This window comes from Lycorma delicatula, chromosome 4 (genome assembly GCF_047948215.1).
Source record: "Lycorma delicatula isolate Av1 chromosome 4, ASM4794821v1, whole genome shotgun sequence".
Taxonomy (NCBI): domain Eukaryota; kingdom Metazoa; phylum Arthropoda; class Insecta; order Hemiptera; family Fulgoridae; genus Lycorma; species Lycorma delicatula.
Window position 1 is genome coordinate 156540279 of NC_134458.1, and position 18089 is coordinate 156558367.

Genomic DNA, 18089 nt, shown 5'->3' on the forward strand with positions numbered 1-18089 from the left:
CCACTATATATTACAATGGTTTTTTTGTTACAGAAGTGGTCACAAATATTAATTTTATACAATAATAAGAAACACTAATAGTGGAATAACAATAAAATGTTTTAGTCAATTGAGAAATTTAAATATTTTGTGCACATGTGATGAGTAGATAAGTGTAAAGTATATAAAGTATGTAAAGTATTTCTGTTATTATTATGTACATCATATAAAATTGGTTAAGTAAATTATTTTCTTTATTAACTTTTAGCGTAACCAGTATGGTAAAGAAAAATTGCATAGACAAGATTTAGAATTGGGATCACAGAAGACCCCATTGGAATGGCTACTTCTTAATGGTTTTCCTGCTTCATCAAGAATATGTCTTACTGGTGTTGTATTGGATTCTACTGAAAGGTTTGTTAAATTTTATAATAATTAATGATGAAGATCTTGTAATATATTTTTCCCACTATTTTGTTTATGAATATTCATTCATTCATTTTTTCACACCAGTTGAACAGACTGTAACGTACACATTAGGAATAAAATAAACAAATAAAAACATATATGAGTATATGTATATATACAAAGTCTGTAAATAAAGTAATGAGACTTGTTCAGAAAAACTTTTTATTTACAATTCAATTATACATGGACTCATTCACCTTCGAAATGGTTCCCTTGGGAAGCCACACAACATGTGGTTTTCCCACTCTTCATAGCAATGTTGTAATTTAGAAACCAGAATATCCTTCAGATGGTCGGTTACATTTTTTTTTTGTGTTTTCTACTGTTCCAAAATGGTATCCTTTGAAGTGCTTTTTTAAAGTTGGGAACAGGAAAAAGTCGCAGGGACTCAAGTCAGGTGAATAAGGTGGTTGAGGAACTACAGGGTGTTTTTCTTTGCCAAAAACTCATTAATTGAGAGTGCAGTATGAAAAGGTGCATTGTCATGATGCAGCATCCAATTTTCTTTGATGGCTGGTCTCACGTGGGTAACTCTTTTCTGCAGTCTTTCAAGAATTTCTCTGTAAACATATTGATTTACAGTTTGTCCTGCAGGCAAAAACTCCTTATAGACAATGCCATTACTATCGAAGAAACAAATTTGATTTGCTCATTTTTTTTCTTTTTTTGGGACATAGTGAGTTTGAAGTGTGTCGCTCCTTGCTCTGGCATTTTGTTTATGGGTCATACATAAATATCCAAGATTCATCACTAGTAATGACATTTTTTAGAAAATCAGGATCAGCTTCAATTCACCCTAGATCGCGGCACACTTTCACCCTGTTGTTTTCTGTTCAACAGTGAGGTTTTTTGGGACCAATTTTGCACAGATTTTTTTCATGTACAATTAGTTTGTCAAAATTTGATGGACTGTGGTATAGTTCAAATTCAACTGTTCTGCAATCATGCTGACAATTAATTGCTGATTGTACCATATCAAGTCTCTGATTTACTCAATATTGTCATCACTTTTTGACATTAACTGTCTTCCAGAGCATGGATCATCTCCAGGTGATTCCCAGCCATTTTTTTTATTTTTCCTGTTTAGCCTCCGGCAATTACCTTTCAGATAATAGGATTAATGAAAATGATATGTATAAGTGTAAATGAAGGGTTGTCTTGTACAGTCTCAGTTCGACCATTCCTGAGAGATGTGTGGTTAATTGAAACCCAACCACCAAAGAACACTGGTATCCACGATCTAGTATTCAAATCTGTGTAAAAATAACTGACTTTACTAGGACTTGAACACTAGAACTCTCGACTTCCAAATCAGCTGATTTGGGAAGATGCCTTCACCACTAGACCAACCCAGTAGGCTGATTCCCAGCCATCTGAAGATGCTTTAAACCACTTAAAATTTTGGGCTCTTGACAGAGAGTCATCTTCATATGCCCTTTTCAATTTTGAAAAAGTTTCAGTAGCATTCTCACAGAGTTTAACACGAAACTTGATTGCACAACGTTGCTCATAATTAGTATTACTCATTTTTGTAATGCACAATAAAAACTCATTTTATGAAAAGTTTGTTTATATCTCACATGGCAACAATAGACTAAAAATATTAGTACCTAATATAAATCAGCTGTTATATAACCTTATGTTTACTAGTAATTTTACAGCGTTGCCACTTTGGCTGCCAAAAAAAAACTAGTCTCATTGCTTTATTTACAGACCTTGTGTATATGTTTTATTAATTATAAAACAGTATAAAAAGATACCATTCATCTACTTTTTGGTGCTTTCATCTGTATTAATGAATTTTTTTGACGGTATGTGAGCATGCATTATCATTAATTAAGTTTTGAAAGTGTTGTGTTGTTTCCAGCTCCATCAATAGTACTTCATTTTGTTTGAGAAAACAGTTGCCATGATCTTTCAAGCTGATTAGGTTTGCTTAAATTTTTCTGCGAATTTGAATGGATGTTTTGACTTGACACTGATGTATGAAATTACATTTTTACCTCTTGTGATGTGAAAAATATTTTGCCCCTTCTCTGATGGGGGTTCATATATGCATGTATAGATGCCATCATTTGATTTTTATGCTTGTCTGTCAATATTCTTTGTAACTCAACTTGTATACAATTTCTGGTAGCTAGTTTTTACAGTAGAATTCTATACACTCCACTTCATTAAATGAGTGGAAAATCTGATTTCAAGAACACTAATTATAAAACATCAATTTTCTCAAACTTTTGCATTAACATTTTTCAATAAGGTCTTCTACTCCTCTTTTCATCATGAACATTTGTATAGTCTTCGTTAAACCCAAGACACCATTCTTCCTTACCTTTCCTTCATTCATTATTGTAGACCCATAAATTTCACATAATTCATAATGAATTCAGAAGCAAAAATTATTTTTTGTATTTTACATAAATTTATTTTTTGAATATATATCAGCTAGTAACATAATACTCATTTACAGATATATTATATGAGTAAATTTAATACTAATTTTAATTTATTATTTTAGGTTTCATGTTGACTTCCAGTGTAAACGTCAGTTTTGTTCTACTAATAGTAACAAGACTGTTGACCATAATACAGAGCTTCCAGACCATAATACAAAGTTAATGAAAGAAGTTGTTATTCACAAGGCTAATGTGGATGCTGTTTTGGGTCGTAAAGAACGAGATGTTGCATTCCATTTTGCTCCGAGATTCCTGGAAAATGCTGTTGTTAAAAATAGTTTTATTAATGGCGTTTGGGGTCTTGAATTAAGAAAAGGAGCTCTAACATTTAATAGAGGAAAAAGTTTTGTTCTTGACATTCATTGTGCAGAAGATGATTTTAAGGTAATCAATTATTTTTTATTACATGTATATGCAAATACTAATAGAAGATTGATCATTTATGATTTTTACTTGAACCGACTTCATCCTGTATAATTGCTGCTTTGTAATGAAATGGATTAATTTATTTGATAATTAATGGAATTTATAAACAGAAAAATCAGTGAAAAATTGTTATGTTATTAATAGTTTAATTATTAAAAATCAATTTTTTTAAGTAACTCATGAATTTAGTAAAGTATAACTTATTAAAAATTGTTTTTCTGAGATTTCTGCTAAACTTTAAAGGAATATCCTTCTGATTGAAATGTTACAAGAAAAATCATTAAAAAAAATATGGGTCTGAAAATGCTTTATTTTCAAGTTGCAGAGTTAAAAATTGTACCCTTTTCTTAGTTTCAAAGGTAGAACAATAAGGTACAAATTTTTGTAAACACAAATTATTAGGTTAATTTTATATCTTTTATGTAATTTCATATAAAGATTTAGAAAAATCAATCTGAACCTTATGCTTTGAATATTTTTTTTTAAATACCTGTGTTATTTTATAACAAAGGTGGGTGGTTGATTATCTGCCCTGCAGGCCGAAACTTAATAAGTAATGCCTTCAATGTAAAAAAAACTGACAGCATTACCTTTGTGTTTGAAAGACTTTTACATGCTTTATTTGGCCTTAGTGACAATTTTACCACTGTGATATCTGATCCTTTGTTTCCGCACTATATGATTGAATTAAAATTGCTCAATCCATTCTGGAGATATAAATTTCTACTTAAAAAAAGTGTCAGACTGATAGACATAATATATGGCATTAATTGGCCTATCTTTATTAGAGCTTTTTTTCTTGTACTGATGTTAGGAGTACACTACCAACATATTCATGATGTTTATATATGCTTTGTGTAAAACTTATGACATAGGAACCCTTCAGTTCTTCTCAAGACATTATTTACACGCTACAGATGCAATTGATACAAAAACCTAGCTAACTATGTGATCACACATCAGTAATTCTTACTTTTTAATCATTCCTCAGAATGATAGGAAATCAATTAGTTTTGTCTTTCTTTAAGAATCTAATACTTTATAATATCAAATTGAAAATTTACATGCGTGCATGTTCTTAAATGTATTAGTGGGACTTTCTTAACTTTTTTTTTGCCACAGTTAATCCCTTTATTGTCACATAAAATTTGACTTAATTTTGATTAAAGAAATTTGTTATTCCAGAATAACTATCATTGATTCATTTTTAAAATTATTTCTGGTGATTTTTTTTCAGTAATATTAAATTCTACAGTTATTGTTAGATATCAGTATGATCCAGCAACATGACCAAAGAAAAACAGTATTCATAAAAAAAACTGAAACCAGAGAAATTGTTTGATGTGTCAAATAAAGATATTTCTTTAACATAATTTGCTTTAAATATAATGAATGAATTTCATTCTTTAATCAGGTTCTTTATCCCATTGTCATGGAATATTTAGACCATGAAGGGAGTAAATTAATTGTATTTTAAAGAAATCTTTTAAATTACTCATACGATTGAAAAAGATTATTTAGTTATATAAATATTTTTGTCTTTTTGCTTTAAATTTTTATTTATTTTAATAGGTATTCATTAATGGGAATCTTCATTGCTGTTACAAACATCGAGCTGATCCACGTTTAATAAAACATGTTGTTGTAGGCGGATTTATAGATTTACATACTGCGATTTACTATTCCAAAACGGTAACTGTTTATGTAATAATTTTTTCTGTGAATATTTGTTTTAATTGAATTTTTGCAAACTAACTTTGCAAAACTAAATGATAATGAGTCTAATCTAAAATGAAAAAGATTTTTTTTGTTAACTAATAGTATTTTATTTTAATCAACTTCTTAAAATGTCAGCCATTTTTTTAGCATATTCTAAGGTATATTTTTTATTTAAATTTGACTTAACCTATAAATTTAAATCTTTTGTCAATTTAATTGTACGCACCACTTGTAGCATTTAAATATATAAATTTCTTAATTTGACATTAACACCTAGTTTTTCATTTTTTAAATTGAAAAATACAAATAGTTTATCGGAATGTGTTAAAAAAATTAAAATGTTTTCATTAAAAAATGTAAAAAAATTAATTTTAAAAACAGAGTTGCTTAACTTTTACATGAAACCTGGAAAAGTTATGGTGTATGGTTACTCAGCACTTTATCCTCAACAGACTTCTGCTTAAGAAGAAAGTAGGAGAGAAAGGTCTGTAAGTAAGAAAGTAAAGAATTATCTATAAAAAAAAAAGTATTCTACTCTTTGATGAAATTTTGAGATATGAGACCCATGGTGATCGTATCTCCCCACCTTTTGACCAATTGTAATGAAAATTAATGGCATCAGTAAACCATACTCTTGCAAAACATAAAAATCAATCTGTCTATTTGAAGATATCATGCTAGTCCATAACCGACAAAATAAGACCAATAACTAATTAAAAAAGAATAAGACCAAAATAGACCATAATTGATAAAAAAGGAAAAAATTAGGCTTATTCCCCACCCTTAAATGAAATTGCCCAAATGCATAAATAAAGTGACATATTAATGTAATTGAATCATCTAATTAGTTTAGATATAACTTTGAGATATAAAGTATTTTGCAAGTAGATTCATTACATGCAAAATTTTCCTGACTTGCAAAACACCAATTATTCTGCTGTATAGCTATTAGTATAACTATGTAGTTGGAAAAGTAAAAATTTTCTATTTTATTATGTAATAACTGGAGGCACATGGATCATACGCTAAGGCTGTATGGTTCGTTCCAACTCTTAGGTAGTAATATAACATTAACAAGGTTGGAATCAGATATTTTGCATTCTATATGTGTAAATGTGTATTGATGCACTCTATTGATTAAGAAGTGCACTAAACAATAAATTTTTCTTTTATAAGTCTGCAAAACCATATACATAATAGAAGTATGTTACACCTAGCTTTTCTGGCTAAGTGTTGGATTACAAACCTGTAATCAACCAGTAGGAGAGTATATTTTTCTAGGAGTTGTTTAGAGAAATGAGTTTAATATTACATAAAGCTGAAGAATTAATTTTTTTTTTTTAAATAAAATTGTTAATTTTTCAACCTTATTACAAAAAAGGTTGTAGTCATTTTATCCTATTTATCTATATAAACAAAGGAATCATGTATTAATTTTAATATATTGCATTCTAATGTTTTAATTTTATAAATTAATAAAATAAAAAAGTAGAAAAAGTATTGAATTCTAAAAATAAATTTATGAAAAATGTAAAATCAACGTGTAGAAAATATTCTATGTATACTTTCACTAGAAGATGTTCTTACCATGTGTATTAGAATAATTTGGTCGTCTGCATAAATATCTATGTATCTACATGTAAAATATTTATGTGTTAAATAATTATGGTACAGCAATTATTATTTATTTGTCTATTACCTAAATAATAGACTGATTGAACAAATATTAATTAAATTATCTTTCATCTCTAATTTAATTAGAGTATTCCTTCAGGATGATTTTTCTTTATGTACAGCCTGACACGTTTTTGCTTTATGTATTTTTACAAAGAAATTAATAAGATGAATGATACAATAGGTGAAAAAATTCCAGACCCTTGTCAAATCTAAGTCCTAATTATCTAAGTGCTAGTAAGCTATCTACTACACTTTTGTTTTTGTGTTATTAAAAAAAAATTTTCAGTTAATATAACTTTTTAAAAAAAAGTTATATCTGTTGTTCTCTATATTATCATATTAAAAAGTTGTTTAAAACAAATCATAATGGCATAAAATGATATATTTTATAAAGTCTAATTTGTTCAAGTTTATTTCTTTTTTTGATGAATTTTTAGCACAATCAGGTAAATGGTAAAGAAGAATTGCAAAGACAAGATTTAGAGCTGATTTCATGGAAAACCCCAATGGAATGGCTACTGAAGAATGGTTTTCCTCCCTCTTCAAGAATATGTTTCACTGGTGTTGTATTAGATTCTGCTGAAAGGTTAGAAATATTGTATGACTTGGGCTGTTACATTTTTATTTTAAGAATATATTTTTCCTCATGTTAATGCTTCTTTTTTTTTCTATCAGTTGGGTTTGATGCTATTCGTCATTCCCTTTTGTTCTATGCTAATCTTTTTAACCTCAACATAATTACTAATTCTATGTTCTCCAGCTGTCTCTCATAAATTATACTCTTTGTCAGTAATTTTTATCCTCTATAATGATACTAGCACTATATATTTTTGAAAGGGAATTGCATCAGAGGAAGAACACATATTATAACTCTCAGTAAATTTCAGAAGGAAAGACTTCATGAATACTCCAATCAGATTTTTGACGATCTAGAAAAGGATCAGAACACTATATCAAACTTCATCCAAATAAAACAAAGTAAAATAAAAAAAACTAAGTGAAACCAAATTTATATCTAAAAATTTAGCACAATCTATGCTATAATTTAGCACAATTAATGCTAACTATTACAAACTTAATTAAATTTTGATGTCATATTAGATGATGTATCAATCTAGTTTGTTGCATTACATGATTCTGCCAGAAACTTATCTTCTCTGATATTCATCTTAAGACATCCTCTTGTCATATTTTTGTAATATCGCTTTTCAAAAACCTCTGTTCTTTTCCTCACTGCTTTTCCCTATGTCCTATTATCACCTCACAAACATCCACACAAGTATTTTCAAGAATCTCTTTATTATTATTAAAACTAGATTTGATACTAGCAGAAGCTTTTTGTGTCAAAGCTTCCTTGCTTTGTGCCAGTCTATTTTCGATGCCATACTTTGTCCATCATTTGTAATTTTATTTATTTAATTACAAAATTTTGTAACTTCTAGTAGTAGTATATTATGTTGGTCTGTCTTAATATTAATTCTTCATTATTTTCCTTTCTATCACATTTCATCATTTTTTTTTACTATTTATTTTTTAGAATGAAACTCAAGCAATAATAATCTATGTTAAACAAAATTTCTTCCAAGCCATTTTTTCTGTCAAAAGAGCACTGTCACATGTTAAGTTTATATATTTTTCTCCGTAGATAGTCACTGTATTCTTAAATTTTTTATTGTATGCAGCTGTTAATATGTACTTTATTACCTCTGAGACATTATAAGAAAAATACAGCACTCCACCACCTGATGACACTTCTTCTTCTTTGAACTGTTACTTATACCCTTTCTGTTCTTTAGTATTAACAGCAGTCTCCAATCATTTTGTTTAGTGAATATGTTGATGTTAATAAGACTTTTATATGAAAATAAAAACTGGAGATTTGAAGAAATTTCTGTTGACTCATTTTATATACGTTAAGTAATGTTGAAGTCATGTTGAATGACAATTTGTATTCATTTCTATTTGATACTCTTAAAAGAAAAATCAGCTGGCTAAATGCCAACAATATATTATAAAAAGTAAGTTTTCTGATCTGATATGAAATATTGGTAAAATTGACATGGATTAAAATAGAAGAAATGAATGTGTTCTATTTACATATAAAACATACCTTTTTGTAGTCTAATGTCTGATGTGTAGTAAAAGATGTCAACAGAATCTGTGTTGTTCAAACCTTAATGTTATTTATTCAGTTTAAAATGAACTAAATCAAGAAAACTGATTTAAAATCATAATATTTTTATTTAGATTAAAACTTTCCTCAGACAAATGTGCAAATTTTTTGTATACATTTGTTTTTGGTATATCTTCACTGTGATAAAAATTACTTTAATAAATTTGTAGCATGTGTTAAAAAATACAGCATATAAATATTTAATACTGATTTTTATTGAAATATGCTAGAGTACGATCATTTTGTGAGAAACTTAATGTAATTCTAAACTTTATTTGAATAAATAAATGTATTGCTAAAAGTAATTTATTATTACAGGTTTCATGTTGACCTCCAATACAAACGTCCATCTGCCACAATTAGCCCTAAGTATTACAGAAATGATATTGCATTCCATTTTAATCCAAGATTTACAGAAAAAGCTATCATACGTAATAGTTATATAGATGGTTATTTTGGTGATGAAGAACGAACAGGACCTTTAGTATTTCAAAGAGGATGTTTTTTTATACTTGATATATATTGTTGTAAAGAGGCTTTTAAGGTAATTAATTTATTTTGAATTCTTACATATTCATAATTTGAGCAATAAATTTTACTGTAAAATTTTTGTTTTCTCTTAACACTATTAATGAATTATAGTCCTGTAAAAACTTTTCAAAATATTATAAACCTCTTAAGAAAACTGATTTTGATTGTATGATCATTATTCTTGTAGATGTTATGTTTGTTAAATCATACTATATACACCTTGCAAAATCAATGAGTGTGGTTTTTACTGCTTTATTGATAAATAGCGATTACATCACAAATAACTCAAAACTTTGATGATGTATAAGTTATATATAACACTGAATTGTTAACAAAAAAACCTCCAATTCTTCTTAAGCTGCTGTAGTAGTTACTTGTTACACTAACAATCATATTCCAAAAGTTTTTTTTTTCTGAGGAATTTGACAGAGATATAAATTGTTTGTCTAGCTTTATAATATCTTCATCATCATCTGATGTTCTGCCTGGTGGCAGGTCCCTTACACCACAGCTGGATGGAGATCCATATCTGTCCCAAACCTTCTCCTTCATTCCCTTGTAGTTTTCAATCGTCATTTCATCTATTAACTTCATCTTTCTTCTTTCACCTTGCTTCCTCTCTTCTACTGACCTTTGCAATGCAGTTGTCAAGATTCCTATTCCTCTAACCACATGCCAAAATTTGTTAGCTTTTTTTTGTGTTCTTCCCGTATAATTTCTCTTCTTTAAACCTGTTCATTATGTCCTCATTCCTCACTTTATTTATACATCTTACTTTCTACATATTACTCCATATCCACATTTTAAAAGCTTCACTCCAGTCCCTTTCCCTCTTCCTCATCATAAAAAGCTTCACTTCCTTACATATTTGGCTCTTTCTTAGCTCTTAGTTCAGACTTTTACTAAGTAGTAACTTCCTCTTACTAGTGATTCCTTTGCCATTGCTATCCTTCCTTTTATTTCAATTGCATTCTTCTAGTCTATCAGTGAAGACCCCAACATAAGAATCTAGTGCTGGGTGATTAAAGATTTACTTGAGAGTTTATACTTGGATGTGCTCAGATGGACAACAACCAGTATTTGTTATTATTTTTTTAAATTTTTCATAGTTAACTGAAGCAGACAAACAGTTTCACCATCTTCAAATTATTAAAAAAATTAGCATCCCAGTTCAAATTAAAAATTAATTATTTTAAATTTATCTTATTACTAACTATTCATATTTCACTGACTATTATTTCAATAATTTCTTGTGATAATTTTTGTAGATATACTAAATTTTAGTTATTAGCCATTATGTACAAAAACAGTGCAGTATATTTCTAAAACAAAAACACAATACTCAACAAACTAAATGATTAAAAGAACTGACTTAGCATATCTGTTAAAATATTTAACCTGTGAATAGTTTATTACTTATCATTTATTCTTTTATTTAAATATATGATAAGTATCTGTAATGTCCAGAGCTCTTTAACAATGAAATTTTATTAATGATCAGTCATTTATTTACATTTTAGAGTATAAGTTTTGGTTGCTTTTAATTATAATTTAATTTTTTTTCTTTGTTTTATCAGGTTCTTATTAATGGTAAACTTTACTGTTTCTTTGAGCACCGAGTTGAGCCGGATTTAATTACACATATTTCAGTTAATGGATCTGTTACCATACTTACTGCTGTTTATTATTCAAAAAAGGTATTATTAAGTTATTATATTTCTATTAACTTTTTTATGGTTTGGGTCTCATCAGATCTTATGTATTAATTTTTATTTTCCTGGCTGTAGGTCTATCGCTGCTCTGTAGCAGCTGTAGCTATAAAAATAAATTATATATAACGCTACAAAAGTTTGCTGTCATGTTTTTGTGAACATTGACATTTTATGAACCTCTGAGTCTATATTTCCAGAAGATTTTTGAATATACATACATGTGTTGGCCTGTATTTTTATTAATATCTCCAGATTTTCTCAACAAAAGTGATCAAAATGGGTCAAAAAGAACTTATGGGTTATTGGTGGCAATAAATTTTGGACAAAATTAAAAAAGGAGAGTAGTTTTCATTATTATTAATTTTTTACATTTTGTGTATTTGTTATAGAAAATTGAGTTTTAGTATGATGAAGCTATTTCAAATTACAAATTAGCTGTTTTTAATCAGTCGAATTTAGGAGTGGTAGGTAGGATATTTAACCATTTAAATACATAAATTTTTTTTTTTGCGCTTCATATCTTGAAACCCCATTGATCAAAAAGTTGAAATTTGGCCGCATGTATCCCAAATTTGGCCTGACTTTTGACTCCATTAGACAAGGATCATCACAGTACCCTCATCACCCCCCCCCCCTGAGCAATAACTGTACAGAGTATCCTGGGCAATGTTGACCAAACTTAAGGGATTGATTCAGGACATCAGGACATAATAAACAAAGTAGAGCTCATTTACAAATAGTCCTGTCTTGCTTCCTTTTCCATCTGCCATTCTGTGTTTTTTTGTAATAAAAATTTACAATTTTGAGTTATAATTTGACATATTGAGTTATTTCAATTAAATTTGGTGTGTATGTTACCAACAACATCTTCAGAGTGTTCAATGTTCAATTTAAAAGAGGCTCCATCACTTATTTCAGTCTATAAATAATAATTTATTGGCAAGCACTTAGATAATAATTACAGAAGATGTTGAAAATGATGTAAACACTTCTATGCACTTGTCGACATGTTTGACCATGTTCCTGGCTACTCTAGTTAGTTGTTCCATCTATTTCATGGATGGCATTGGTAATGTTTGTCTTCAGTTTCTGCAGGGTGTGTGGATTGCTCTTAAAAATGATTTCTATTAAGTAACCCCACAGAAAGAAGTGTGAATTAGCCAGATCAGGGATCTTGGGATCAACAACCCTTTAGAAATGATTCTTCCACCGAAAAAATCCTGTAGCATCTCCTTAGTAGAACAAGGTGTGTGGCAAGTAGCACTCAAATGAGTTTGCAACCAGCAAACTCATTATCTTGCAGTTAAAGGCTATGAACTGTTGGATAATTTCTTGGTAGATGGCAACATCCACAGTTTTTCAAAAAACAAAGATCCTGTATTTGTTGCCTGGAAACCGTACACCATACATAAATTTTTTGTGAGTGTAGGGGAAATTCAAAGAAAATGTGTGAGTTTTTAGACCCCAGGTTCAGTAGTTCTGACTTAATAAAACCAAGGTGAAACCATGCTTCACCTGTGAAAAAACACTTGAACTAAAATGCCAATGGTGCCTGTAATGAAATTCTTGAATTATTGACAATATTGAACCCTTTTAGCATAATCAGTATTAGTTAACTCAATTGCAAACCTGCATTTGATACAGATAACGTTTCAGCATTCTCCTCACTGCAGTGTGGGCTGAACCTAGTGAAATTTTCTTTTCCCAGCTTAGTCTGTACAAAGATTTATTAGGAGGAGATCTTGTAACTGCCGCTTTTATGTTCTGTATGACTTTCATCATTAAAACTGACCTGTGTTAGGCACATTTGTGGTCTGACACTGAACCTATTTCACAAAATGTTTTAACTAACTTCTGAATAACACTATTCACTGGTGCTTCCTTTTCAAATTTTTCTCTGATCTTTCGCCAACATACAACATGAGATTTCATCTCTAAATATGTTTTTACCATGAATGCATATTTTTCAATAGTTCATCTCATTTTAACAAATAACACATGATTACGCCAAAAGCTTGTTACAGACTGGCAGTGCTCAAATGTACAGGCAATAAACAGTCCTCCCCACTTCACCACCAGTCATACCAACATCTTCCACATTATTTTTCTATCTCATGTTGTTTAAGCTACTTATTGAGGAAGTGGTCAATTGGTCACTGGAGATTGACTGGAACTAAAAATATTTTTACAAAAATTTTGATTATTTTTTTTGGTTATAGTAATACAGCATCATTTTTAAGGTAAAAACATAATTTTTTTGAGGTCAGATTAGACCCATATCCCTTAACTAAATGTTCTGATATCTTTAAATTGTTAATATTTAAAAACCATTTGGTGTATTTGAAATAAAAATTTGTCAAGAGCAAAGCTGGAAAAGATTAGCAACTTTTTTTGTATTACATTAATACAAAAAAAAAATCTGGACATAAATCTGAGTTTAAGGAGGAAACTTAATGATATCATTGCAAATTTTCTTTATTGGTAATCAGTATGGGAGATTTAATGAAGTTATTTTGTAAGATTTAAGATTTTTTGCAGTTATTTGTTATTCAGAAAGTTTAAAATCACAATTTCAGGAAAATTTGTTTTTCTATAAAGCAGAAGATAGTGCTTACTCAGTTGAGTTATGATTCCATAATTTTTTTTGGTCTTTTAGAAGTATCCTTCAATTATTAGATGCAATTTGCACTGTAACTAATGTATTTACTCGTGTAATTCACGCACATGAATTTTTAAACAAATTATTTTTTTTAAGAATTCAAAAATAAAATATTCAGTCAAATAAATATAATTTTCTACTAATTATCATATTTTAGTTTCATTATAAACCTATATAAAATTGATTTCTCGCATAAATCACACACCTACTTTTTGATAAAAGAAGTTGTTCAAAAAAGTGCATGAATTACGAGTAAAGACGATATTTATTGACACATATTTAGTGAATGCATGTTTCTACTAAATATCATGAAAAGCCAACTATACTGCAAGCTGTTTGTATTAAAGAATACTGGATCTTATCTTAATGATGGTAGGTAACATTTGTAAGTCCTGGACAATTAATACATCCTAGTGCAAATTAATTGGAACAAGATTATTTTTGTAATATAAATGTTTTATTTATTTATTGATAGTGACAAAACAAATAAAACACTCACTTAGCTTTAATTAAATTTTAATCCTATAGGTGTTGAGTTAAAAAGTATACACTTGTAGTAAATCTCTGCATCAGGAAACCACATCCGTATAAGTGATGAGATCATCTTCTATTTAGTTGTGCAGCCCATTTTCCTGACCTTGTTTTTTCAAATGGACTACAAGTTTTCAGTGAGATTAATATCTGATGAAATCCCAGGCCAAAACGTTATTTTTTCATTACAAGCCTTCCAACAAACTGTTGAGTCATGTACTTCAATTCGGCTTCTGCAATTTATTTTTCAGACCAAACCTGGTTTTTTATGGATAACTTTACTTTTTCTTAAAGAATGCATCATGTCATGAAGCGGTAGCACCTTTAAGTTTATATGAAACTGAACTGGTTTCATTTTAAATCTAATGATTCTGTTAACTGTATTTAAACACACCTACATTTGGCCGATTAAGTAAAGAAAGTGCTTTCATATAAAGTAATTACAGCAGCCTTGCATTCTTACTAGGTGTTGCACCCATTATTAAAAGTTCTCTACTCGTGCATCAATTATACAAAAACAAAGGAAGTACAAACAATGTGATAAGATAACTATAAAAAAAAAAGAATTGAGCACTTACTGAACCACAAACTAATTTTGTAGAAGTTTGAAAACTTATTCACTTGATATTTGGTTGGAAGCAGTTCATGGCTGGCTAACCACTGCACAGAAAAACATTGTACTTTTTCAATTAATTTGCACAAGCTTTGTAGTATGAGTAAGAATAAAATAAATACAATAAGAGAAATATATATTAAAAAAAAAAACTAATTAAATTTCTTTGATATGTGTTACATAAGGAGTTCTATTGTTAAAACATTTCTGCCAATGAATGGAAGAGTTGATACATAATAAAGTAAAATATGTCCTAGGGGTGGATTTTCCCCCTAAAGAAGACCACAAAAATTTCAAAGTATAAACACATCGTTGTATCAATAATTCTTAATAAAACTATGCAAGTTACATACTGTGGATGTACTAACTTGTCTATTAAAATTAACTGTGATATAATATTTATAAAAAAAGATATATAATTGGTCAAGTATATATTTTTTGCTTTTTAACTTTACAGCATTACCAAATGAATAGTAAAGAAGATTTAAGTCGACAAGATTTAGAAGTGATTAAACAGAAAACCTCACCGAAATGGTTATTAGTTAATGGTTTTCTTCCTTCATCAAGAATATGTTTTACTGGTGTTGTATTAGAAAGTGCAGAAAGGTTAGAAATATTAAAACATTACCTATTAAAATATTTTATTCATGAACATTTTTATTATTTATCCTAAATAAAAAAATATTTTTTTTTTAATAAACATGCAATACTATGTTTTTTTAAAATTCTATATATGTATAATATTTCATTTTATGTAATTATATAATGTAATTATGTCCCATAGACTAAAACTTAGCCAATTTAAAAAGATTACCAAATTTTTCAAAACAAAGAGAAATAAAATTTAGGTTTTTTTATGATAATTCTTCACAAATTATTACACAGGTCAGCAAAAAAAAATAATAATTTGGAACTGAAATAAAAGTACATGAATTAGAATGCATTTTGTATGCTGAATCTTAAAACAAGATCAGTTTTTCTTCATCACCCATGATTTTTAATTATAATCTTTTCTTTTCCTTGAAAATATTGAGAAACAAATTAAATAATGAATACAAAATTAATAATTACGATACGATTAAAATTCCTACCTTTATCTTGCAGACATTTACATTTATCTTAATTTCTTTTTTCTTATTTTCTAATATATTATAATCTAATCTTTTCCTTGAAAATATTGAGACAAATTAAATAATGAATACAAAATTAATAATTACAATTAAAATTCCTACCTTTATCTTACAGACATTTACATTTATCTTAATTTCTTTTTTTCTTATTTTCCTCTTTTTGTTCAGTGAAGTCTTCTCTTTTTATCATTCAGCAGTAGTCGCTCATCATAGATTCATCCTATCTGCCGTGATAACATTGTTCCATGTGCAATATATCTTGGTGGAACATTTCTCCTTGTTCATTGCTGATGTCACCCAAGTTTAAAGGGTAAAAGTCCAAATGAGAATTTAAAAAATGGATTTTTAATGACATTCTGCATCCTAAATGTTTGTAGTTCAATAAGAGTTCAGTTATAAGCTGATCATGGTTTTCAGCTGTTTTGTTTCAAAGAAAACCATGACGACATCTTTAAATGACTTCCATGCTGCTAGTTCTTCAGGATTCAGTTTGCTGTCAAATATATTTTCACGAATTAATTTTCATTTTTGTGGCCCAATGATTACTCCCTCTTTCAATTTGGCTTCACTTAATTGTGAAAAAATCTCAGCTAAATATTTAAAGCCGTCTCCATCTTTATTCTTCATCAGGCCTAGTTTTATGTGTAGAGGTGATATAATAATACGATCTGCTTCAACAGGGGGGAATATTGACAACATTTTCCTTTCCTGGGGTAAACTGATTTCTTTTTGGCCAATCTAACTGCATAGGGTTGTTATCTGTAGCCCAACTATCCCACAAACACAAGAAGTACATATATATTGTAAAGCCACTCTGGAGACCAAGCCCTATCGCTTTTAGGTCAGCAATGATTCGCCATGAGTGTTCATCATACTTAATAGATTTTAACATTTTTGACGTACTTTCATATGTTTCTTTCATTCCTGCAGCATGTGCTATCTGTATAGAAGAAGACATATTCAAGTTATGCAACAGCACTGCCTTTTTTATGAGACTATAAATAAACGTCAATCATGAATAATACATTCAACGTCCAGTTCAGACATTAGCTTCCTAACATCATGGCAGGAACAAATTAAACCATTTCTTCTAAAGTATTTCAGTAAATTTTCATTTTGATTTCTACATACTGAAATTTTAGTATCCTTGTCTAATAAATTCCATTTTTTATGATGTGAACCTAGGAGTTCTGCATGTTGTTTCAACAAATACAAGTCACAAATTAGGTCGCTCAGTTCTGCTTGTGTGATGAGGTGAGGTTCAGTATTTGATTTTTCTAGAATGTAATTAATATCTACTTAAGTTGAGGATTCATCGGTGAGCCTTCTGGGGAATCAGAAATTTCTTTCCAAGAAGTTGGAGCGATCGGAATCTGTAAATCAGCACCATGAAATCAACTTTGCAAACACAACAGAAAATATTTGGAGAATTTTTACAATCTCAATTTTTATTTATTATAAAATTCAAAATGTTTTAATGAATGAAGGTAAACTGAAATGTTACAGAAATACTTACTTAATTATAAAAATAATAAGTTTTAATTCATAAATGCTTAATTACTTCATAAAATTGTTTCACCATGGAGTGCAATAAACCACAGCACTAAACACACACACACAATCTTGATGTTCAATAAATAATACCAAAAGTTATTCTGTCATAAAAATCTCTCACCAAATTTATGGCATCACTTATGAAACAGTCTTTATAATATGTGAATGATAAAACATTACCACAACTAAAGAACACAGCAAGTCACCAACAGCTGAACTCTACTGAAGAAAATTTCATCATGTTGAATTACTCATTACTTGACTCACTGACATGTCATACATATGTCTGGCTTGACATGAAATGAGATAATTTGACTGTTATGTAACAAATATAGGTCTATAGCATGCATCAGTATATAAATCAGATGTGAATAAGGAAACATACAGACATACTAACTTATTTGTATTTTTTGTTCCATGAATGATGGAACAAATAAATTTAAGGGGTTGTAACTTAAGAA

At 28.9% G+C, this 18089-nt stretch overlaps 1 protein-coding gene across 1 annotated transcript in view; it reads left to right on the forward strand.

Moving 5' to 3' along the window:
- LOC142324000 (uncharacterized) overlaps window positions 1–18089 on the forward strand; it is a 131665-nt gene that overhangs the window by 93574 nt on the left and 20002 nt on the right. The window contains exons 16-22 of the mRNA XM_075364538.1: window positions 248–393; window positions 2966–3287; window positions 4902–5021; window positions 7163–7311; window positions 9217–9442; window positions 11007–11126; window positions 15402–15550. Coding sequence (XP_075220653.1) covers window positions 248–393; window positions 2966–3287; window positions 4902–5021; window positions 7163–7311; window positions 9217–9442; window positions 11007–11126; window positions 15402–15550 — 1232 coding nt within the window. The remainder of the gene's footprint in view (window positions 1–247; window positions 394–2965; window positions 3288–4901; window positions 5022–7162; window positions 7312–9216; window positions 9443–11006; window positions 11127–15401; window positions 15551–18089) is intronic.